General features: G+C 32.7%; 1 protein-coding gene across 1 annotated transcript; it reads left to right on the plus strand.

Moving 5' to 3' along the window:
* Window positions 1-18,534: 18,534 nt before the first annotated feature.
* Window positions 18,535-24,636, plus strand: LOC143232268 (cytochrome P450 3A19-like). The gene is made up of 7 exons (XM_076467459.1): window positions 18,535-18,655; window positions 18,991-19,054; window positions 19,810-19,915; window positions 20,212-20,303; window positions 21,009-21,149; window positions 22,565-22,727; window positions 24,550-24,636. The coding sequence occupies exons 1-7, from the start codon at window positions 18,535-18,537 to the stop codon at window positions 24,634-24,636; spliced, it is 774 nt and encodes a 257-aa protein (XP_076323574.1).
* The last annotated feature ends 780 nt before the right edge of the window (window positions 24,637-25,416 follow it).

A 25,416-nucleotide genomic window follows, 5' to 3' on the forward strand; every position in this document is an offset into this window, starting at 1 on the left:
TTTAATAATAAAGATGAGGTTATTCTCTTGCAAATATAATTATTCAATCATGATACCCCACATACAAAGTCTTCCAATTATTATAATTAAAGCCACCCGTCATTTCTTTTTGGAACTCATTAAATGATCTAACTTGTTTTCTAACACAGCGACATTCTCTTCACAGCCAGCAACACCTAGAACATTATCATCACCTTTGAATAATTTATTAATTATTCCCTCATCTATGTAATTAATGTAAATCAAAAGAACAATGGTTAGAAAACTGAGCCCTGAGATACACCACTTGCAACACTGATCTAGTCTGACTAAACTCCACTTATAACAACCCTCTGCTTTCTTCCATACCGCCACTCTTTTATCAATTTATTTGTCTTATCCGTCACATTTACAGAGATAAGTTTTATGTGACACTTTATCAAATGCTTACGAAAATACAGATGCATCAAATCCACACCTTTACTCTCGTCTACATATGCAGTAACATTTTGAAAACATATCAGAGATTTGTAAAGAAACATTTTGGCTGTCTGATGAAATTTTAAACTTTAACAGCTGAAATCTAAATCTCATTGTAAAGTTTCTCAATAATTTCATCAGGTTCTGTAACAAATTCCTGCTAAGAGAGTTTGCCTTTAATATTCACTTATAGAAACCCACGTGGTTTTAGTCTTCCTGCTATTACTTGTAAAAATATTGTCAACTTCAACAGGATATAACTCACACTTTACACATAGAGACACTATTTTCCCTCTCTCGACTGTTCAGTTCCTATTAAGTAACTTATAACCATGCATTTCCAAGAAATTCCTGTCATCAAAATAATTTATATTTAGTTATTCCTGTTATATCAAAATTTTCTATTTTTACCAGTGTTCTAAAGTCATCCATTTTTTCTTATAATTCTAGCATTACAATAGCAACACTTAAGTCTTTTGTTATGACTATTTTTATTCTGATTTTTTTACTTAATGGATAATTTGTACTTAAGCAGAAACGTATATTTGCAAAAATTTGGCTTACAACTGAGTTAATAATCTTTGCAAACATACTTTTCTGCTTAACTATAAACCATTCGTTCAAAATGTCATACCTGATTAATAGACCAGTCATGGCCAAGCGTGTTAAAGCGTTCGACTCGTAATCCGAGGGTCGCGGGTTCGAATCCGGGTCGCGCCAAACAGGCTTTCCATTTCAGCCGTGAGGGCGTTAAAATGTTACCGTCAATTCCACTATTCATTGGTAAAAAATTATCCCGAAAGTTGCCTGTGTGTGGTGATAACTAGTTGCTTTTTTTATGGTTTCACACTGTTAAAGTAGGGAAGGCTAGCGCAGATAGCCCTCCAATAGCTTTGCGCGAAAAACAAACAAACAGAATTAATTTATGTCCTTTATCTTTAAATTTTTAATAGCTCCTTGCACTTACCAATTAGATCCTTTACTTACTCTTCCCTGGAACACTGTCAGTCACCTTCATCATATCTCTTGTTCTGACAGTTGGGTCTTCCACCTGTGTCTCTAGGTAGCATAATCTAACTCTTTTCTTTAAATAAGCGTCGTTTTCAATATAAGTGATTTATATATAAAAGAGCAGGAAATATAAAGAGCATGGTTGACTACAGAACTAATGATTTAGTAACATGTTTTATACATAAAGTAATTATGTTGTTTTTAGACCATCACAAACTTCTTCATTACTCTCTTTGTGTTCGACGCATCTTCGTAATATGTCCTTTTCGACACATTGTGGAAATACGACGTCATCATCGCCATCCCATTCACATGCATGAGATCAGAACGCGAGCGACGGATTGCAGGGGGAAAAGTTCTCCAACTACTTGTGTGTGGCTGATGAGGAGAGAAAGAACAAAATAAGGAGTTTATATAGAGATCAGGAGAATGAGACATACAGGACTGTGGATAAACATCTGATTTCATATTCTAAAACAAGGGTTAAACACAACTTATCATTCAGTTCACCACTTGTCACCGAGTTATAGTGGTTTCAAGGAATCCTCCTCTCGACAGTAATCGTGGAAAACGAAACATAAAACAAACGAACATTGCAGATCATATTTCTTTTAGTCACTCAGTTATTACATAGTTCCATTTTTCCTGTCTAACTGATAATGAATGCAATTCATCGAAAGCAGCATAATTAGAGACAAATGGTAAAATGAATAATACATTAGGCTTTACATTAATTTTTTAGTAATTTAAACATATATTCTATCTGAATTATTCACAAAAAAATATTAATAACTTCTGGCTATCCATTCAAAAAATTTGGTAAAATTTCTGCACTCCATTTAAACAAAAAAAAAATCAAACATCCCTAAAACTCACATGTAATATCCTTTAATTGTTATTGGTCTACATTCAGTCACCTGATGTACATTCTTAATCAGTAATGACGCAACCAGGCTATTTTCTACAACATCCCTACAGAATCGTTTATACTCCGGCTTTAGACCTGAAGACAAGGATTTCAGAATGTAGCCTTTACCCATCTAAAAGGACTAACACATACTTAAGTTCTTAAAACATTTTATCAACACAATTTTGATAAACTACATACATAAACAACATGAAAATACTGATGTAATACATGTGAATAACAATATATTTTACATTAGTTATGGAAAACTGAATTCATGGTTATTTCAATCAATTCATTCTTTCGTCATTCACAACATACAACAGGGATTATAATCCATTCTTGTCACAGTTCCGACACTTCATTTATCGTCTCATTCTAAACATAACACATAGGTGCTGATACTCTTTGTTAGGCCCACATTGAACAGGTGGTTTAAGGCATTCGACTCGTAATCTGAGGGTCAAGGGTTTGAATCCCCGTCGCACCAAAAATGCTCGCCTTTTCAGCCGTGGTGGCGTTCTTATGTGACGGACAATTCCATTATTCGTTGGTAAAATAGTAGCCCAAGAGTTTGCGGTAGGTGGTGATGACTAACTATTTCCCTCTAGTCTTACACTGCAAAATTAGAAACAGCTAGCGCAGATAGCCGTTGACTAGTTACGCGCGAAAATCAAAAACAGGAAACATACTTTTTGTCACAGCTTACTATGATTTATCACAATAAATGTTGATATTTTCATCTTCTATAATTACGGATATTTCATTTTTCTTGTGTTGTTTGTCATTAGTTCGGCCTCTTTAGAGTAACATTATTTCCATCAGCTCTCAAATCTTATCACGAATTCATGATAATATTTTGTTTTGATTTACTACATCATTTAGTGATACGTCCATATCTCTAGAGATATGTCTTTCTTGGCTTAAGTGAGGAATGTCGTACTCCGAATAAGATGTTTTTTTTTAATTATTATTTGTGTTTATACAGGAATTTACATTATGGAGTGTTCGAGACATTAACTCAGAGTCGGAAGTGAGGATACAATACTTCAGTTTAAAACTGTATAATTTTATGTTTATATCGTACTCACTAGGAGTGTGAATTACTTTCATTTCATCATTGATTGCTACTATTGTTAGGACTGGAGTGCAAATTGGATATTTTGAAAACACATTGAATGTATGTCCAAAGAGGATATAATTTCATTGTATAGGTCCACTAGTTTGGCCATATATGGAAAATTGTGTTTAATCTTTTACTTTTTATCTCAAGAAGAACATTGAATAAACTCGTGGGATGTTGATGAAAAGGAGTCTCCATTTTAAAAGAAGAAATTTGATTTTTTAACTAAAAGCTAAACAGCAAAGTATTGACCATAACCAGATGACAGCATGCTAAGTGACAGGGAATTTATCAGGAGAAAGAAAAAAAGGAAGAGACCTATAGAAGCTTTACAAAAAAGTAAACAAGGTGTATAACATTAGTGTTGGACAGATCTATAATACAAAATACTAAACAATAAAATCATTTTTAATATAAATTGAACTTAAACATTTATAACTTAAAATGTAATACTGACTGTGGACTAAGTAACTTGTAAATATTTTTGTTGACATTTTGAGATCAACAAGGGAATTATAACCTTATTTGTTGCTTTATCTGTCTAGTGTCCATTTGTGTGCAGTTTAAACACTAAAAATGCCTACATTAGTATATTGTGGAGTTTGAATAACAGATAAAATTATGTGACCACATTCTCATAAATACGAACAGCAAAATTCATAGTTATAAGAAAAACGCTGATTGATCTTTAACATTAAAGGAGATTTTACAAGAGAATATCAGGATAATTGTGGTTTTGTTGCATATCAGAATTATGAACACTGAATTTATTGCTTATGAATATGCACGAACTTTTAGGTTTTGTGACGAACAGACATTTGATCATTATGATTAGTCTTAAATGTAAAAATTGATAGGAGCAGTAATTTTTATAACATTTGTGAAATCTGTTAGACACTCTGGTCTACACTTCCATTCTCCTATCTGTAACAAACAAGTGGAATGTTTCCTCTAATACAGTGAAATTTTGCTGTTAACCTGAGTCCTATCAAAATTTTGTTTTATAGGTATATGATTGGTAAATAAATATATTTGTAATATTTATTTACTTTGGTTTTCATATTTTTACCCTAGGTGTGATTTAACTTACATTTGATGTGTCAAAGAAAAGTGCTTAATTTTTTCCATAACATATATTATTTTGATTATTTTAAAGCAATGTGTGTTAAACAGACAATTAAACTAAAAATTGCACGATTGTATTCTTACTTCGCTTTTGTTTGGTTTCCGTTCTGTAGATGAACATAAAGACATATACCCAAATATTAGGGGCAGGTAACTATCACATTGCATCAGCTAGTAAAATATATTGTTTGAATATACTCATTTTTACTGACCAATCATTCAAGCCCCCTAGTGGAACAGCAGTATGTCTGTGGACTCCTACAGCTAGAAACCGGGTTTCGATACCCGTGGTGAGGAAAGAGCCCAGATTGCACGCTGTATAGCTTTGTGCTTAATTCACAGAACATAAACATTCTTAAAATTAAACAATATATGAACTAACAACACATAGAAACTTATTTAACAGTTTTGATGTCAATAATTAACCAATCATGGCCCGGCATGGCCAATTGTGTTAGGGCGTCCGATTCGTAATCCGAGGATCGCGGGTTTGAATCCCGATCGCCCCAAACATGCTCGCCTTTTGAGCCGTAAGGGCGTTATAATGTGACGGCCAACCCCACTATTCGTTGGTAACAGAGCAGTCCAAGAGTTGGCGGTGGGTGGTGATGACTAGCTGCATTCCCTCTAGTCTTATACTGCTAAATTAGGGACGGCTAGTGCAGATAGCCCTCGAGTAGCTTTGCACGAAAATTCAAAACAAACAAACAAACAAACAAAATTCACCAATCAGAGCATGTTGAGAGATGGTAAATATGTTTCCATGTGTTGTTAAGTCATTTATTGTTTAAATTTAAGATGTTTAAGGTCTGTGAAATGTTGTATATCTTCTCTTTTTACAGTTTAACATAAGGCATGTCGGCTGAGAGAAAAGTGGGTCAAGTAAGTCTCAGTACTGATAGAATTTCACTCTTTGTCAAAGTACGAGTCATTGCTGTGCCTAACTCACTAGGCAAATCAAACCACAGCACGTTGAAAGATGGTTAGTTACTGACATCAAAACAGCTGTCAGAGGTTGGTAGGATTTATAAATAATAGATCTGTAGTCTCCTATGATATATAATTATTGGATCACTTCCAATTTAATAAAGGTTTCTGGATCATTTTAGGCACTGACTAAAGGTGAAATATATTTTAAATGAACTAAAGATTGTGATCATGGATTTCAATCACTAAGTTAAAGTGTTATTTTAACCATGATAATTCATTCGAGCTGGATACTGATAATAAAATTCAAACTATATTTGTCTCTGCTTATTTCAATCACTAAATTAAAGTGTTATTTCAACCATGATATTCCATTCCAGTTGAATACTGATAATAATATTGAAACTATATTTGTCTCTGTTCATTTGAATCATTAAGTTAAAGTGTTGTTTCTAATGCTATTAGTTGTGATACCTAGATTTGGTTATTGTAACTGTAAGTTATTACGAAGGTTTCTAATATACTTTTATACGGAAAGGACTTTGTGATTCTTAATTTACGAGATAATTATATAAGAATTTCATCTGATATGACTTGTTTATATGAAGATAAGGGTATTCAGTATAATTTACACCTACATGTCATTCCCATGTACAGTGAACTGTTGTACTTTCTTCCACAAATAATATGAATTATGCAATTATAAATCTTTATTAAAATTCATTGTGTAAAGATGACATCATAATTATTACGTTCGCTGAATCGTTTGTAATATAAGTATGTCCTCAATACAAATATTTATGTATAATAGTTCCGCACTCAGTACACGTGCAAGGACGTGGAAATGACAAATATATTTTAACTGTTGTGGTCAATGAAAATTAAGTATCGTGTAATCAACTGTGTCGTATTGCTTTAGCAACGAAAATAATTTTGTCGTTGCACAAATATATAGGTAAGCGTGACACTGAGTTTTTGAACACTTTTCTGTCTAGCAACGAATATTCTTTGTATATCATCAGTATTACACGTTGCTTTGTTATTTTATATCACACATTTAAACTAATCTCAAACTCTCCACGTGTAGTTGTTTGATTTTATATAATACACATTAAAGTAAGTTGAAAATATACCTCTTGAAGTTAACGTTACTTACCACCAAATGGTTGTATTATATTTCTTTATTTTCTTTTAATTAATTTTTTCTTCTTTTATTGGTAAAACAGTCACCTTCCCACAACTGTCTGCAGGCAGTGAAGGGTGATATAGATGTGGGATGTTGTGGGCACCCATATCTCGCTCTCCTAATTTATATTCATATATTTAATGTTACTCTTGCATTTCTTATGTGAGACTGGCGAATGTAGGTTCAGACAGATAGACGGTGTATCCCCACCAAAATGTAGGTTTTAGTTCCACAGTCCCCTCCAAAACCTTGGATATATTTTATAATCCCACGTTATTATTAGTATCTTTGAATCTTTTCAATTAGTGAAGCTTTTTTATTTAATTTATTCTTGTCTCGACTTGTTTTATAAGTTATAACAAACTAATATAATTAGTCAGAGGTTTGAATTTGCTGTTTTAAAGCAGTCTTTTCTTGTGATTTTGTTTACTTAACTTCATTAAAATGTAATTACATTCAATCAAATATATATATATTTATATATGTTATTAATCATCCGTACAAATTATACTGTTCTTTTAATTGTGTATTTGTTCTTATCTCTAGTAAACAAATAATTTCAAACTATAAACTTAATTATTTTGTAAGATCATATACCGTTACCTTATATTGTGAGTAAAAATTAGATAGATTTATTAAGTTTCTGATGATAAAAGTACGAATCACTGTACTTTCAATATTTATTTTCACTTTGTGAAAGTATTGATTTTTTCTTCAAGACAAAACGTTTATTTACAAAAATATCTTGGAACTCCAGGTTTAACTTACTAAAACAATTACAAGAACTTATATACGAGTAATCACGTATGTTTTATGTGTAATGAAAAATTATTTTTATGTAAAAGATTGCAACAGTTTCTTTATTGTTTTTTTATATATTTTATCTTCACAACAACTATATTATTTGACTTTAGCTGATTCTTCTACTTTCTTACAAATTAAATTATGATCACCCCTGCGTATGGATTTACAACGCTAAAATCAAGGATTCGATTCCACTAAGCAGATAACCGATGTGGCTTTGCTATAAGAAAACACGCAAACATCACTACTTCAGTATTGGAAGAGTTTATTTCCTTCCTTAAATATTGCAGGTTCTGGTACTGTCTAGTTTATGTTTAGGATTATTCCAGATATATGTTAACACAACAAATACACAGACCTTTTAGTAAGGTATTTATTTTTAACGTATCGATTTATTCATACGCACTTTCGAGTTATCGGTTTTCAATAACCATAAAGCCGTTGGTAACCACAAACTATCATCATGTCTCATAAGGTTTAACTACTTATGATAATAGAAAAACACGCGTCTTCAAGAAATCAGTGTTAATAGTTCCCCTTGGTGGACTGAACAGATTGCCTGATGTGGCATAAAACACATCTTCACAATTTTAACATAAACACAAGATACCCTGTAACTCCCAGAGTTTTCAAAAGGTGAAAGAACTTTTTTTTTCTTACCCAACAATTGTTTGATGTGTGAAGTCTCGAAGTTGTGTTGCTCCATAACGGTAATAAGTATCCGTCTCTTTCCTGGCTCATTCGGTGCACCTCAAAGAGGAATACACCAGCGTCAAGACCTTGTTAGAAGCCTTGAAGTATGATGAGTATGAGTGAGAGGTTATCGGATACTTCAATATTGTGACATTCCTGATGGGTCTTCAAGGAGGCTTTACCAAGTTTCTCTGTTATCTTTACCTTTGGGACAGCATAGAACCCGCAGCGCAGTACAACAGGAAGCAATGGTCTCAACGGACACATTTCTCTGAAAGGAGGCATAATGTGAAGTTTGAGCCACTAGTGGACTTCAAGAAGGTGTTATTCCCACCATTGTACATAAAACTGGGTTTTATGAAACAATTTTCATAGCTCTTGATAACAAATCTGCAGCCTTCAAGTACCTTCACGACTTCTTCTCTAAACTGTCTGAGGCAAAGGTAAAAGCTGGTGTCTTCGTTGGACCACAGAGAAAGAAGACACTAGAGTGCATTCCTCAAGAAGCTCAGTGGCAAGGGAAAAATGTTTGGGGTAGCTTTGTCGCAGTGATTTGAGGCTTCTTGGGCAATCACAAGGCCGAAAATTACGTGGATCTGTTTGAGGCTCTGGTGAAGAACTTCTGCTAAATGGATTGCAGGATGTCTCCTGAAAGTTCATTTCCTTGACGCTCATCTTGATAAATTCAAGGAGAACAAGGGAACATACTCAGAGGAGCAAGGCGAGCGTTTACAACAAGATTATTGGAATTTGAACGCCACAACCAATGAGCGTATAACGAAATCATAAAAGTCACAAATCTCGAAAAACTACTAACTTCTAAACATTTTGTGTAACTTCAGTACAAATACATGCAAATATTGATTCAACTGTTGTTTTGTTTGCACACCGTATAAATGAAAATGTGGAAATTTGTCCGTTTTTACATAGAAAATAAGTTAATTTCAAAATTTCATTATCCAATCCACAAAAGTAACGTTTGAAGGAAATAATGGCCAGTTACTGTACTTTTACAACATAAGCAATTAAAAAACAACACATACTATCGAGGAACAAAGTTTGTGTTACATAGTGTAATCAGAGAACAATTAATTTTGTGTCAAGTCTTGAACACTTTGACCTTGTGAGGCCTGCGTGTACTTCTTGTTGCTATCTTTTCTAAAATGAATTTCATTGGCGAATTTAAACGTTGATTCTGATTGGTTCTAATTACTGGACGGCTGGTCTCATAATCCTTACTTAATGGTATAAAAAGACCCGGCTATCACCGGAACAAATAGTGACGAATTGTACAGAATAGTTGTGCTGAAAGTCATATAGAGAAGTCATACTTCCCTGTATAAAGTTTAAAGTGTTTAATTTGTCTTATTGCAAACGTGATTGTTTTGTTTCGTTTTTCAGTGACCATAATTATTTTGTTAGTTTATTCAGTAGTTTATTGTTTACATACTGAACACAATGTTCGGACCAGTAACGATCGTTCTTTTCATAACACTGTTCACAATCTGGATACTGTAAGTAGATTTTTCTATATTATAGAGATATTAGAGACATTTTTTCAACATGAAACATCTTTTCTGTGGAAGCTACTACTGGTTTCACTTGTTGTGAACATTTTCCTTTTTAATAAAATACGTAAAAGTAGGTTTGTTTTCAGTTTTGCCCAAAGCTACACAAGGGCTATCTGCGCCAGCCGTTCCTCAGTCAGCAGTGTAAGACTAGAGGGAAGGCAGGTAGATATCACTACCCACCGATAATTCTTGGGCTACTCTTTTACCAACAAATAGTGGGATTGTCCGTCACATTATAACGCCTACACGGCTGAAATGGCGAGCATGTTTGGTGTGACGTGGATTCAAACGCGTGACCCTCAGATTACGAGTCGAACGCCCTAATCCACCTGGCCATGTCGGCATTAAAGTATGTATACTTCATTCAAAGCTAGCTCTTCAACTCTATTGCCAGACAGTAGTGATATGTGTGTGGAATATTTCTAAAGGTACAGCCATATCAACAAGTTGCTGTTTGTTAATGAGATATTTTTGTGTGTTTTTTTTTTACGTGTGTTTTCTTTCAGTAAAGCCAATTCGGGCTATTTGCTGAGCTCACCGAGGTGAAACGAACCCCTGATTTTAGCGTTGAAATCCGAAGACATACTGCTGTACTAGTGGGGGGGCAATGAGATATTTCTAAAAACAAACTCCTCCATTAACATTTTATTTAGCAGCTTATAATATATTATAAAAAAAAGGGAAATTTAGTTTTCTCATGTTGTTTTATGTTAATTTCAACATCTATTACAAAATAGTAAAACTTTCTGATGGATTACATAAAATTAGTTTCAATATGTATTACAGAAAGTCAAAATAACCCTTCGTGGATAGTTTGAAATTATTTTCAATGTGTGATATAAAGAAGCAAACTAACGTGTAATACTCATATAAAACATATAATAATATTTGTGTCCGAGTTGCTACACAGAAAACACGTGAAAACTAAGTGTTAAGCTAACCTCCATATCCGTGTACAGCTACAACATTATTTTCGGTGCTAAAGCAATACGACACAGTTGATCACACGATACTTAATTTTCACTGACGACAACATTTAAAATATATTTGTCATTTCCACACCCTTGCATGTGTACTGAGTGCAGAACTTTGTACATAAATCAGTGATGACGAGAAACCCACTTGTTGAGAAATTTATATGCAAAAACGGCTCGTTTGGGCTGAGAAAACACTTTACATAGAAGAGCGAACAACGTTTCGACCTTTTTCAGTCATCGTCAGGTTCACAAAGAAAGAGGTAACTGACCGGAAGCTGACTACATGTTTGAAAGGGGTTGTGTAACTGTGTGTCGAAATGTCTAATACCGCCCTCTACATTTTATTAAAATAATCAGTTGTTTGACACTGGAATAAATAAATTAATTTTTTTGTTAAACTTGTTAATATTCTTAATAATACTTAAAAGCAGCGTATTATATGCGGAACGTTTCACTTTGTTTACATAGCATTATTAGGTATAGAAACTACAATCTGGAAATTAGCTACTTAGAAGCCAATGGAAAGTAGCAGCTATTTGATTGATTCGTAAAGCAACTGAATCTATGAATATAAAATTGCGACGATTACCTGAGTTTACCCAACTAGTATTGTAAGAAATAGTCCCACACTATAGATAATCCAACTATACGCCACTGCTATCAAAATATTTCAACTTGAAACATGATTTTAATTATATTTTGTATCAATAATGATACTTAAGGTCATTCTTTAATACTTAGTAGCAAATCAGCTAACACTGAATATTGAAATTCAAAGAGATGACACTTCAGCTTCATCTGTTGGTAAAAAGAAAACGTAAACTAATTATCGGTTATATTGTTTTCCTTTCTGATACGCTTATTACAGTTGTACATATCTGATATTAACAAATTGATACAGGACAGTTATTTGGAAAAGAAATAATGATATATTCTCATCAACTTTCATGTCTTAATTCCAACATATATATATGTGAATAGCATGCGGTGTAAGACAACACAGTTTCCCTAGTTTGACTTCAAGCAACTACGCCTGAAACAATAGTGTTATCTTATAAAAACAACAAGCTGTAGTTTTCATGTTGATTTCCGTATTCCAGCTGCTTCTTTGGAATGAGACTAGTTTTAGTGGTGATGGATCTCGACCTGTTAAAAGAAATTCAGATTAAGGATTTCATGGATTTTGCAGATTGACCAGTAAGGATTGTTTCTGTCCATGTTCCTTTCGTTAAATGTTTATTAAAATGTAAATTTAATTATTGTTATATCGTGTTTGAACTCCTTTACTCAAAGTTTCTCTTTCAATCAAAACCTGACATGGTTTCAATAAATATTACTATAACATAAGAGGTTTTGACAAACCAAGTTTAAAACAACGCCAAATTTATTACAAAATATAATTTATATCGTTTTTCTCTGTAAAATCTTTTACCAAATTGTGATAAATTATATTAAAAAATGAAGAGGAAATTTATTTGAGTAACAGTTTGTATACATATTATTTCTTACAGCTCGTGTTGTTAAATATTCTAGTATTTGTGATACTGGTTATATGTGGCGATATGTAAAGAACCAACAGTGTATTCAGTAGTGAAATAACTGAAAATTGTGGTTTTCGTCAAGGTGTTACTTTTGCATCGTGTTTCATCACTGTGTTTTTAAGGTCTTTTTGAATTAGATCCTCCAAAGAAACCCGGAGAACCTATTAACGACTTCCTAATTTTCCTTCGTGGAACTCGCTGGAAGAGAGTTAGAAGTGTAATTACCCCTTCCTTCACTACCATGAAACTTAAAACAGTGAGTATTAAAAACTTTATTCAACTTGTGAATATCCGCAGATGTTTTCTTTAGAACAACTATAAAATACAGTTCTTTTTTAAGAAGTTCGTGTGTCCTTAGCTCAAATGCATATTTACATCCAGACAAAGACTTGACAAACACCACCTGTAACAGTTTATTAAACACGTGTTAACTATCCTTCACAGTTCACAATTAGAAAGTTCATTCACATAACATGCAATCAAATTTCACCCTTTTATAAAATTAAACGGTTGCTTAACATTAAAATAACCTCATTCATTTTCCTTAAGGCTATTCATTGCTCCACAATATCTTCTCAATAGATCAATTAAAAGTTTCAAGTATTATAATACTAAACTACAAGTTTTCATACCCTTGGTGTATACAGTACGGATATTCCGTTGTGTGCCCTTCTATTTAACTAGAAATCAACAATGGATTTGGAATAAGTTAATGCTGTTTCAGAGGAAGTAATATTGTCCTAATTTCGTTATCCTCAGCATACTTTAAAATATATCAAGTAGTTTAACAAGCCACATAAACAACTTTGTTTATTATTCCAACAAAGAACAACTCTTTTGAGCAACAAAGGTTACAACCGTTATTCTACAAAAGTAACTTTTAATCAGTTGTTAACATTACAATCATATGAAAAACGTGAATATTTTTGTTTATTCTGTCGACCAAACAAAGATTAGAAACAATATATTTGTAAAAAAAAAAGAAAGTATTCAGGCAAATGTAGAACGAAATATATTTTACTAAATATTTATTTGAATATTTTTGAGCGATTCATAAATCCGTCTTACAGTAAATTATATTACATATTTTTTCACTTAATTTTTACTGATCTTGGTAATAGAATATTCCAACACCCACTTTGATATTTAACGAAAATGTATAATTTGATATGAAATGCTTTTTTCTTCAACCCACAGATAAGAATAAGATGTACATTCACGTGTATTTATTTACAACATATATCCATATTGTGTAGTATTTTGAATTATTTTATTTATAAATATAACTTTCTCTTTTCGTTCACCAGATGGCACAAACTATGGATGAATCTATAAATGATTTATTAAAAAATATTGAGGAATATTCTAGACAAAATACTTATCTAGACGTATATAAGCTATTCCAGGCCATGACTATGGACGTTATAGTTAAATGTGGTCTAGGAATTGACGCACATGTTCAGAAAAATCCGATGGAACACGAGTTAATCCATCATGCCAAAGTAATTTTCGGTACTTCAATACAGTCGTTGCTTTTCCTCATTCACAGTAAGAGTTTTGGTATTTTGGTGTGTATAATAGTTTTAATAAATTTGTTATAGTGAAGAAATTGTTTATAAAATTGTTTCAATTTGCAACATTTGCTTAACAGTGTTAGGTCTGACACTTCAAACGTATTCTCTACCGAGGAAAGGAAGATGTCGTCAAAGAAGACGAGTCTAAATGTTGTCATAAGATAGAAGGATGTTTGTGACGGTCTTACAAGCGACCATTATTCATACAATACATGTCACATGATGTTGATAATTAGTTAATTAAAGCATCTTGAAAGGATGCTTAATACTAATTCATTAAATGGTTAAAAATTAATTCGTCCCATACTTTCACATTTTTTTGTACGTTTGAAATTGACAAACGGACAGATACAGTTAGTGAATAATTTATTATTAATTATAAATAAAGAATTTTAACACAATTAAATCTGGACGTTGATAGTTTGTACAAATAATGTTGCTGTATTGTAGTTAAATTCGTTAGAAATAATCGTGATTATGGATATGTGAAAATCCGCCTTTTAAAAATATGTACAAATTGTTTTGGCACACATCAGTAAAACTGTTATTGTATAATAAACGTATTGTTGACGATGTAAAATATTGTATAAAGTCAAAGTATAATTTTAAGTATTGCATGATATTGCTTCTTTTAAGGGCATTTAAATTTCAGACATTTATTGCAAACGCGGAACAAAATGTATCATATTACATTTTATTTTAATAAAGCACAAAGCTATTCGAGGGCATCTGTGCTAGCCATCCCTAATTTAGCAGTGTAAGACTAGAGGGAAAGCAGCTAGTCATCATCACCCACCGCCACCTCTTGGGCTACTCTTTTAGCAACGAATAGTGGGATTGATCGTAACAATATAATACCACCACAGCTGAAAGGGCGAGTATGTTTGACGCGATGTGGATGCGACCCTGCGTCCCTCAGATTACGAGTCGCATGCCTCAACACGCTTGGCCATGCCGGGACGATATTACATTAAATAAAACTATGTAACACAACTTTTGTTCCTTGATAATAAGTATTATTTCTCAATTGCTTATGTTGTACAAGTACAGAAAATGGCCATTATTCCCTTCAAACTTTGCTTTTGTGATCTGGATAATGAACTTTAGAAATTAACCTATTTTCTACGTAAAAACGGGCAAATTTGCATATTTTCATTAACATAAGGTGTAAACAAAACAACAGATTTACATGTATTTACACTAAAGTTATACAAAAATGTTAAGAAGTGAAGAGTTTTTCCAGATTTGTTACTGTAATGTGAAACACATTCACGTATCACCCCATAAATGTAGTATCCCATCATGCTTTCGTTATACGTTCCCAGGTTAAAAAAACAAAGTTTGAAGAGAAAAATAGGTCTTTTCCAGTTAAGTTAGGCATAAGCAATTGGGAAATAACACTTTCTGTCCGGGAATAATGAAAAGTAAAAATTTTTTTACATAGTGTAATATATGATGTCTTTGGCTTGATGTCCATATGATGTAAAACATTTGATTGATAATTAAAAGAATAAATTTCATTTAATATTACATCATTTTACGAAATAAAAATAGTAAGCAAATTTCATATAATAATTAATACTTCTCATTGAATAAAGTAAGATGTGTAAGTTATTAGGTTGTCCAGAAATAAATGTTGGAATTCGCACGATGATATTTACAAGCTGAATATTGAGTGACTTATCATTGGTTGGTTTAATCCAACGTTTGTCGCTCATAAGGCGTCTTAATTGTCTGCTGTTTGAACTCTACTCAGAATAAGTTTCCCAATCCCCAAGGCAACAAAAACAAGAATGACTTTTGTCTGATTTTCCTCTATTAATTCAAACTTAGACGAAAAGCTATCGAAACTACCTGGAACATCAGCCTGACTTTCGGTTATGGTTCTCTTACTGACCGTAGAGGTTTCGACATGTAGATTAGAATCTTAAAGACCACAATGGTCATGAAAGGAAGCTATTTTTAATGAAAATACATTAAGGGAAGCCCTTCAAACAACAGTACGTCAGCTTGCAGAAAAGCAAGGCACAAACAAATCAAGCATTCTCAATTACCTGAGTGCGATTGGAAAAACTAAAATGTTGGATAAGTGGGTTCTGCATGAGTTGATTGAAAATCAACAAAACCGGCATTATAAGACCTGTCAAGGATGACGCTCCAAATATTGAACGAATTGGGAATCGAGGTTCTACCTCATCCACCTTATTCCCGAAATCTTTCCTCTACATATTTTCATTTTTTTTCAAGTACTTTGACAACTTTTAGAACAACAAACACTTTCAAAACAAGGCAGCTTACTTTGATTAAATCATGTTTTACAACACTGCTTTATACTCTTCTAAACTTTGTAGTTTAAAAACGACATTTATTTATGGACAACCAAATACTTTGTTGTAATTCAATAAAAGTGTTATTACATAATAAACGTTTCCTTGGCGATGTAAAAGGTATAATAAAGTTAAAGTTTTAAACATTGTATGATATCGCATCTTTTAGAGTCATATAAACCAAAAGACATGTTATGGGTATGTGGTAAAATGCATATAACAGTGATATTGTTACATTAAATATTGCTATTGACAAGTTATAATATCATTGAAAATCTTTAAGCACTTGAGTGAGGTACTGTTCTTATAGGACACGGAATTTAATTACCTGATGAATTAGGGGTAGAATCCTTTTTTACGACAAATTAATTAAAATTGACTTCCGGAATTAATTATAAATGAATGAGAGTTAAGCGTCCTTTTTAGGACGAAGTAAATATAATTGATTTAATGAATTACTGTTAAGCATTCTTTTTAGGACGATTTAGTTAATTAATTATCGGCATGATGAGACATATATTATAGATTAACGGCTGCCTGTTTTGTTGTCCTATCAACGTGCCCCCAACAACACGCCTTATAATTAACACTTTTGACGGCATGACCCCCTGTAATGGTGATCTAGTCACAAGTTCCCATTGACGTACACACTGATGACAACGTTTGGAAATATGATCTCGTCATCTAAAGTGACATCTTCCTTTTGCACCCATCTAGCGACCTCTTTTATTCAGTCTGAATTGCTGGATTTACTACTGCTGCCTTTTGATTCATAACAAAAAGTACTATGCATGAAAAAAGGCAGATAATGTGCCCTAACAGCATCAAAATAAGCGAAAAAGGTGCCACCTATTTATCGTTTCAAATGTTTATTAATGATTTTTATATAATTTTACGTCCTAATTATACCTAATTTTTATAAACGCAATTGAAAAATAAAACTGATTAGATAAAATGTCATTTAAATAGTTTACCACAAACAACATCATTTTTGTCGCATATCTTTAATACAATTTTATGGTTGTGTTTTAGTGTCGTTTCCGGCTTTTGGTTGGTTCACGAGAAATATCAGATATCTTCAGTATAAATTTTGGAACAATGGTTCCAATCCATTTCTCGATCTTGTGGAGGTATGTCGTCAAGTTATGAAATCACGAGCAGCTGATCCAGCATTATGTGTAAAAATATACTTTGCCATCAAATAGCTAACCCTTATATTAACGCTTATATTAACAAAACATTAGAACTAGGTTTAATATAGCCTTTTACGAATTTATTGTACTGCTAAGACATAGTGATTAAAACATTTGACTCGTACTCTCTGGTTCGAATCTTCTCACCGATTATACCCGTGTCAACCATTGAGAAATGATAATGCGTCAGCCAATCGGCCCGACATGGCCAGGTAGATTAGGGCTTGCGATTCGTAATCTGAGGATCACGGGTTTACATCCCCGTCGCGCCAAACATGCTCGCCCTTTTAGCCGTGGGGGCGTTATAATGTGACCGTCAATCCCACTATTCGTTGGTGAAAGAGTAACCGAGGAGTTAGCGGCGGGTGGTGATGACAAGCTGACTTTCCTCTAGTCGTACACTGTTAAATTAGGGACGGCTAGCGCAGGTAGCACTCGATTAGCTTTTCGCGAAATCCAAAAATAAACAAAACGCCAGGTAATCTGTGTTTTCATTGGCAGTGAACGGTGTTTTCTTGTTGCCTTTCTTGTAATCTATCATTTTAGCGAATGACTCTAATAGCTTTGCGTATAATTTATTAACAATCATACAAACGAATATACTACGTTAACTACTATAAATGGAGGAATTAATGTAAATCAGTACTAATTATTTTTTGAATAAAACAAAGATAAGGTTTTATATATATGGAAAACCATTTATATATCGTTCTTATCTTGAATAAATATACCTTACATACAAACAAAAAATTAAAACATAATATGAAAACATTTCAGCTTCACCAATGGTTCTGATACATCCCGTTCCACCACAACTTTATTTCGACTGTTGTTTTCATGAGATTTTCTGATATGCTTATTTTAATTCGTTTCAATATAAATAACTTAAACCTTAGAACAGTGATCTTTGTCCGAAAACGTTTTAAGTATCTGCGAATCATAAGTTAATGGCAAAGAAAAACTTTAGGCTAAGAAAATAGATTATGATATAAAAGAAAATACTATAGTTTCTTATATGTGTTGTGCCTAAACTACTAGAGTGTTGCTGACGGTAACAATGGATTGTTTTTTATTGTTCTGATATAGAAACGACGGAATGATCTTCTCCAGTTAATGATGGACTCTCAGAACATCAGTGTCAACGTTACGAAGGTTACAGGGAGTCAACTAACCGCTGGACAAGAAACACACAAATCAAACCCTGACGAAAGTACACATGTTATCCACCAGTTTAATGGTATTTATTATAACCCGTTATAACACCATGATCATCTTCCTCTCCATGTAGCTGTGATCCAGTCTTTAGCAACTGATAAAGAGGAACTTCAAACATTATCACAGACAACAATTATGTCCTTGAAACCCTAAAAACTTCTAACTGTAATTCTTCGGGTAATGTTGTGACCAGTAAAATTAATGTTTACTGAGGTTAAGACAAGAACAAACTCCTGATACGTGTTATATGTACATTGATTTGCAGATATAAGTAAAATAATATTCATTAATAACATAATTTCATAAAAGTATTATATTCATTTGAATACTTATTATACATTTCTTGTATCATTATAGTTTCCAAGAGTGGACTATCTGACAATGAAGTGTTGTACAACGCTATGTTGGCTTTAATAGCAGGGTAACTGTAGTTCTTTTAATGGTCATTTTATCATTAATTACAATATATTGCTGGTTGTAATGGCATTTTAATTGCGATTAGTTTAACAGTTCCGTCATTACAAATAATCTAGTATATTAACTTGTAATATATATTTTATCATTAACTAAGTTACTTCAACAGTTATAAATACTCAGAAGTAATAATATTACCCTTAATACATTACTATTATTTTAAAATCACTTCAACTATTACAAATACTTAAGTAATAATACTACCCTTAATGCATTAGTATTATTTTAAAATCACTTCAACTATTACAAATTCTTAAGTAATAATACTACCCTTAACACATTACTATTATTTTAAAATCACTTCAACTATTACAAATACTTAAGTAATAATACTACCCTTAATACATTACAACTTTTTAAAAATTACTTCCACAGTTACAAATATTTAGAAGTAATAATATTACCCTTAATATAATACTATTATTTTATAATTATTTCAACCGTTACAAATACTTAGAAGTAATAATATTACCCTTAATATATTACTATTATAATTTTAACTTTAGGGCATAACAAAGTTCTTATTCCTAATGAACTTCAATTTTTTATTCTGTTTCTTGATTATGTATAACTCATTTCATATTAAAGTTAACCCCTGCGTCTCTGCAGTAAAATTATTCAATCGAGTTTGGATACTGATGCTCGGCCGAGCACAGGTTATCCATTGTGCTTAAGGACAACACACATATATTTTTCTTTCAGCTATGAAACAACTAGTTCTGCTCTTGGTTACACCATACACCTACTGGTGCAGCACCCTAAAGTCCAAGAAAAATTAAGACAAGAGGTAGACGAGCTCGTTGGGAAAGTACGTAAATTACAATACAGTTCACCACTTTGGCTTGTTAGTGATATATCATTTTGAAAGTTTCAGCTGTTGTAAACAGTGCTTACCTTAAACAGAGTTCAGAAAATACTTTCACAAAACTTATGAATTTACTCACATAATCTAGAAATCTCGAGTAAAGTATTAACTTTATAAATCTAATAATCATTTTTCTATGAAGGATACATCAAACTTAGATTATTCATTTCGTTCGATAAGATCGAATTGATGTGTATTTTGTTTAATAAAATACCGTTCACAGAAATGTAATATATTAGGGAGAAAACTTGGATTACTTGTCTGTCCATAAACTCCGTTATCTGGATCAGGTTTTCAGCGAATGTCTCCGGGTTTATCCACCAGTTTACCTGTAAGTTTTGAATATTTTTACGTAAACATAAAAATCACAATATTTCTGGTAGCCAACAAATACGAGAAAAATACTATAAAATGAAAAATGTCTTATACCAACGATATGGAAAACAAAAGAAAAATAGTAGGTATTTCTAAGCGATTTACTACATTAAATTATATAGAACACATTAAATTATAGAGAACATGGTGTTTTCTGCTTTCATTTTCCTTTATTGGGTTAATTGAAACTGTAAAAAACTAGAGGTTCACAAAGGGTAATAAATTTCGTCAGTTTGACGAAATAGTTGTGCAGTGAAATTTACAGTCTGGGAGAAATAGTGACATAAATGTAGACAGTGTGACTATAAGTCAGGGGTGGTCAAATGTAGTGTTTATACAAATACAGAACGAACTAGAAGGTCACTCAGTAGAGTTCATACACGTTACTCAGCTTTCGTCATATTCAGCTCTCAAAAAATACGAAAATGTGTCCGTACGTCGTTTGTTATCAACGGACTTGGATCATTCTTGGCAGGAGAATAAGGAATAATATTCTAAACATGTTTTATCAAAATGTGGTCAAGTTGACTGAATTATACGGCAAATAATAACGTAAAAGAACGAATAATGTATCGGTTACCATGCTAGAATCTCAGTGGGATTTCGGTTTTGTCTGGAAATTACAGTTGTGCTGTAATAATTCGTTATTTTATATTAATAGGTTTGTTAATCGTGAGGCAAATAGAGATGTAACATATGGATCCATTCAAATTCCAAAAGGAACGGCTGTACAGGTTCCTGTTTACTACCTTCATCATAACCCAGCTCTGTGGCCAGACCATGAAACGTTTGATCCAGAAAGGTAATTACAACATATATACATATATTGAGTTTGCTTTGTTTCTTTTCACCTTGGCTGACCTTGCACCTATTAACGCACTATATTCTTTTCTTGAAGTTATAGGTCACGCAGTATAATAGTGCAAAATAAAGACAAAATGATTTTCCAATAATGCCGAAATATCTAATTGCCAGCCTAATGGCGTTTTTATTAAAAGGTTCAAGATACGAGTGGTGAAATGGCGTTTAATTCAATCACACTTTTAAGTGTGTAAGATTATAACTATGACAATCTAGTTAATAGGAGTCCACCACTGGTACAGCAGTAAGTTTACGGATTTACTACGCTAAAATCTGGGGTTCGATGGACTCAGCAGATGGTCCAATGTGGCTTTGCTATAAGAAAAACACACACGCACACACTCCTTAATAAGGTAAAATTACTTGAATAGCAAGTGCTAATTATTCAACATCATCATTCACATGAGGGCACTTGACAAGTTTATTCCCGAAGATAATTATCACTGTTCTTGTTTCTTCGATATTTCGCGTGATGAAAAATATTTTAGTTTTATATAAAGCTTGCTACTTTCAATCGACTTCTTTTCTTTGTTTCTATTTATTACTTTATTAAAATAGCAAAATATATGCTTATGTTTATAGAAATAGCCTTTGAGTTGGAAGGTCCTCTTTCGTGACCATTTTACGGATGAGGTTGTTTTTGTCTTCGGAGCCATTTGCTGTTCTAAACATTCCGTTGTAACAGTTTCCTTCACTTCATTATTTAATATTTTCACTTTTATATGTTGTCTGGTTTTGTTCTATCAGTAGCATTCGTTCGAAAGGGTTAAAATATGTCTTTCAACGGAAAATATAACCATGACAACAGTAAACTGGCGAATGGTCGAGAAACTGCCATAAAATAGTTTGTACAGCTGACAAACACTTGGTTTGTCATAACTTGTATCTATAGCGATACGAAGGAAACTATTGAAATCATTTTAAAAAATGGTGAACTAACTCTACTTAAACAGTTGCGAAATGCTCGTTACTAGTTCTAATGGTTTTCTAGTAAGTAAAAATATTTTATTCAAAATTCCTGCTTATTAATATGTTACGTTATGCTATTTATTATTTCAAGTTATAGAAAAATGAAAATATGTAGTAATTACGCAATTATTACAAGAAACTTATAATGGGACATCGCATATCAGTTATGTTTAATATCATTTATAAACTTGTGTTAGACAATCGATTCTGTATTTAGTAAGCTATCGAATATTTTACTCAAAATAGAAGAAAAATTCCATAGTTTCTCAAATTGAGCGAACGTAACTTTAGATATATATATTCTTTATAGGAGTATCTATAAAGTGTTATTGTTTTAACAACTTTACCGACACTTTACCCCAAATTTTAACTTTATATATATTTCAGATTTTCTGTTGATAATCACGACCACCATCCACTTGCTTGGCAACCATTTGGACATGGACCTAGAAACTGTATTGGGATGAGATTCGCTCAGCTAGAAGCCAAGATGGCCATATTTAGAACAGTTCAGAAGTACTATTTGATGCCTTGTGAGAAAACAGAAAAGGTAATCATAACAGAATATATATTTATCACGTCCAACTAAACTCACACCTACCTATATATATATGTATATAATAAGATACTGTTGAAAAAGTGTATGTTCTTTTTAAATTTTATATAAACTTTATGTGGGTAATCTACATTTTCTTCTTGCTGTGCTATATTGACTGTTTTAACAAGTGTCAAATATAGAAGCAGCCATTAAAAACAACATATTACATTCTGTGTATCTGTAACAGTGTAACTCAGCTTTCATTTCAACTTAATATTTCGAAGACAATAATAATGATGTTTTCAGAAAATGGGTCGGCATGGCCAGGTGAATAAGGCACTCGACTCGTAATATGATGGTCGTGAGTTCGAATCACTCTCACACTAACATGCTAGTGGAGACATTATAATGTGACAATCAATCCCACTGTTCGTTCGTAAAAAAGTCGCCCAAGAGTTGGCGGTGGGTGGTGATGACTAGCTGCCTTCCCTCTAGTCTTACAGTGCTAAATTAGGGACGTCTAGCGCAGATAGTTCTCGTGCAGCTTTGCGCGAAATTAAAAACAAACCAAAAAAGGACAAATTCTAATCTTGTCTAACAATCGTGAAATTCTTTCTTTTGCTTGTTGTCAATGCTCGGATGGTCTCAGCTATCGAAAAGGAAGGTTTTGAGTGCTATTTCAAGAAGTCTGTTTTTTAGGTTATTTTTGCCCGAAATTTATAATACAGGTTTTAACAAATTCCAGTACGATCTATAGAGCGAACAACTACAGTGGCTTATGGCTTTAATTATTATTACATTATTTCTTATCTTTTCAGGCATGATATGCTATCGCAGTTAAATAAATATTATCATGTTATATATGAAGTAATACACAGATAATTCAGTATTATTTTTTCATATATATATATAGGAGTAATACAAATATAGATCAGTATTATTTCGTGAAATATATATGTTGTAATATACACATTGATAAGTATTATTCTGTGATTTATATGTAGTACCACACACAGATCAGTATTATTTTGTAATATGTACGGGCCCGGCATGGCCAAGTGTGTCTTAAGGCGTGCAACTCGTAATCTGAATGCCGCGGGTTCGCATACCCGTCGCACCAAACATGCTTGCCTTCCCAGCTGTGTGGGCGTTATAATGTGACGGTTAATCTCACTATTTGTTGGTAAAAGAGAAGCCCAGGAGATGGCGGTGGGTGGTGATGACTAGCTGCCTTTTTCCTAGTCTTACACTACTAAATTAGGGACGGCGAGCACAGATAGCTCTCAAGTAACTCTGCGCGAAATTTAAAAAACAAACAATCACATGTATGTAGCATGCTCGTGAATTTTTCTAATCTTTGGTGTTTCTTCGTTTTTTAGCGTATTGGAATTTACGTTCAAATAAAATAAGTTTCTTTTAAAAACTTGTAATTGTACACTTTAGTTATAATTAATTTTAAGCAACGTGTCCATAGAAGGTGATATAACCTTCTTGGAAAATATTTTTTTGGAAACTGGCCAACTCCTGAGTTAAAATGGTTTTATTTGAATGTTGACATATATAATTTTACATTTTTGATGATATTCGTCGAGTATATTCGTTTAATCAAATAAATATATGTTAACTTTGACTTCATTACATTAAACCTCTCATAATTTACAACTGATTTTGCGTAATACACTCATAAACCTTTGATTGCAAATTATCTGAATTCTGCAGTAGAATAACTTTTGTTTTCTTAACTCTTCACGCACAGAATATATATAGAGAAACTGATTTTAAAGTTAAATTCCAATTCTTTATAATAATGTTTTTGTTCTTTTTTTTCTATTAGAAACTGACCATCAAACTCGGTATGAATATTATGAATCCTGCAAATGGAGTTTTTGTAAAATTTATCCCAAGAAATTCCCCGAAATGATGTATGAAAACACCAACATAACCTTTCTTAAGCCAGACCACAACTGGATGCTCAATAAGCAGTGTAAAAATGTTTTAAATAGGATTGAATATTGAGTTTGTGGTACACTTTCACGTATATTTTTGTCAAAGTGCGTATCTCTTTAATATCTTTGAAATACTTCGTACCTTCCAATATTGGATATTCAAATAAGAAATGATGTGTTTTACCTTAATCAATAAAAGTTCTCAAAACTGATATTTTTGAAACTAAATGACTTAGAAAAATAAGACTTAAAACTTTCAGTAGTATTATACTGCAATTATAGCTTTATTATATTACTTCAATAATTCAGAGAATAATAGTTGTGAAACGAAAATGCATTTTGGGGTTATATTTTATTAAAACACCAAACACATTGTGGTGTTAGCTATTTGGCTAGAAATGTGTGAGAAGATATGGCACTTATTCTCCGGCACGACGGCAGAGGGTGTTACATGAACGTCCATCTTATATGTTAGGAAGAGAGGTGGAGAAAATGGAATTATAGACCCCACAAAGAATGAAGTCATCAGAAAAAATGACGTCATAATTCCAGGAAGTATCGTCAGATGGTGTTTTGCTATTAAAGATTGAAGACAGAGAGAGTGTTGATATACGTGCCACCATAGTTCATCGAAGTGAAGCCAAACATAAATGCCACCAGAGATGATTACGACATTTGTTTTAACGTCAGTGCCTGCACTGTTTCTATGAGTGACCACATGAGTGACCTTTGTACTTCTTAACAAGCAACAATCT

This window comes from Tachypleus tridentatus, chromosome 1 (assembly GCF_004210375.1).
Source record: "Tachypleus tridentatus isolate NWPU-2018 chromosome 1, ASM421037v1, whole genome shotgun sequence".
Classification (NCBI taxonomy): Eukaryota; Metazoa; Arthropoda; class Merostomata; order Xiphosura; family Limulidae; genus Tachypleus; species Tachypleus tridentatus.

What these genes read in the sequence shown, in the direction of transcription:
- LOC143232268 (XM_076467459.1), top strand. Translation starts at nt 18,535, where the DNA reads ATGGACTCTCAGAACATCAGTGTCAACGTTACGAAGGTTACAGGGAGT. An exon ending in GTTTATCCACCAGTTTACCT is followed by an intron (nt 20,304 to 21,008) that starts GTAAGTTTTGAA and finishes TTATATTAATAG; the next exon opens with GTTTGTTAATCGTGAGGCAA. An exon ending in CTTGTGAGAAAACAGAAAAG is followed by an intron (nt 22,728 to 24,549) that starts GTAATCATAACA and finishes TTTTTCTATTAG; the next exon opens with AAACTGACCATCAAACTCGG.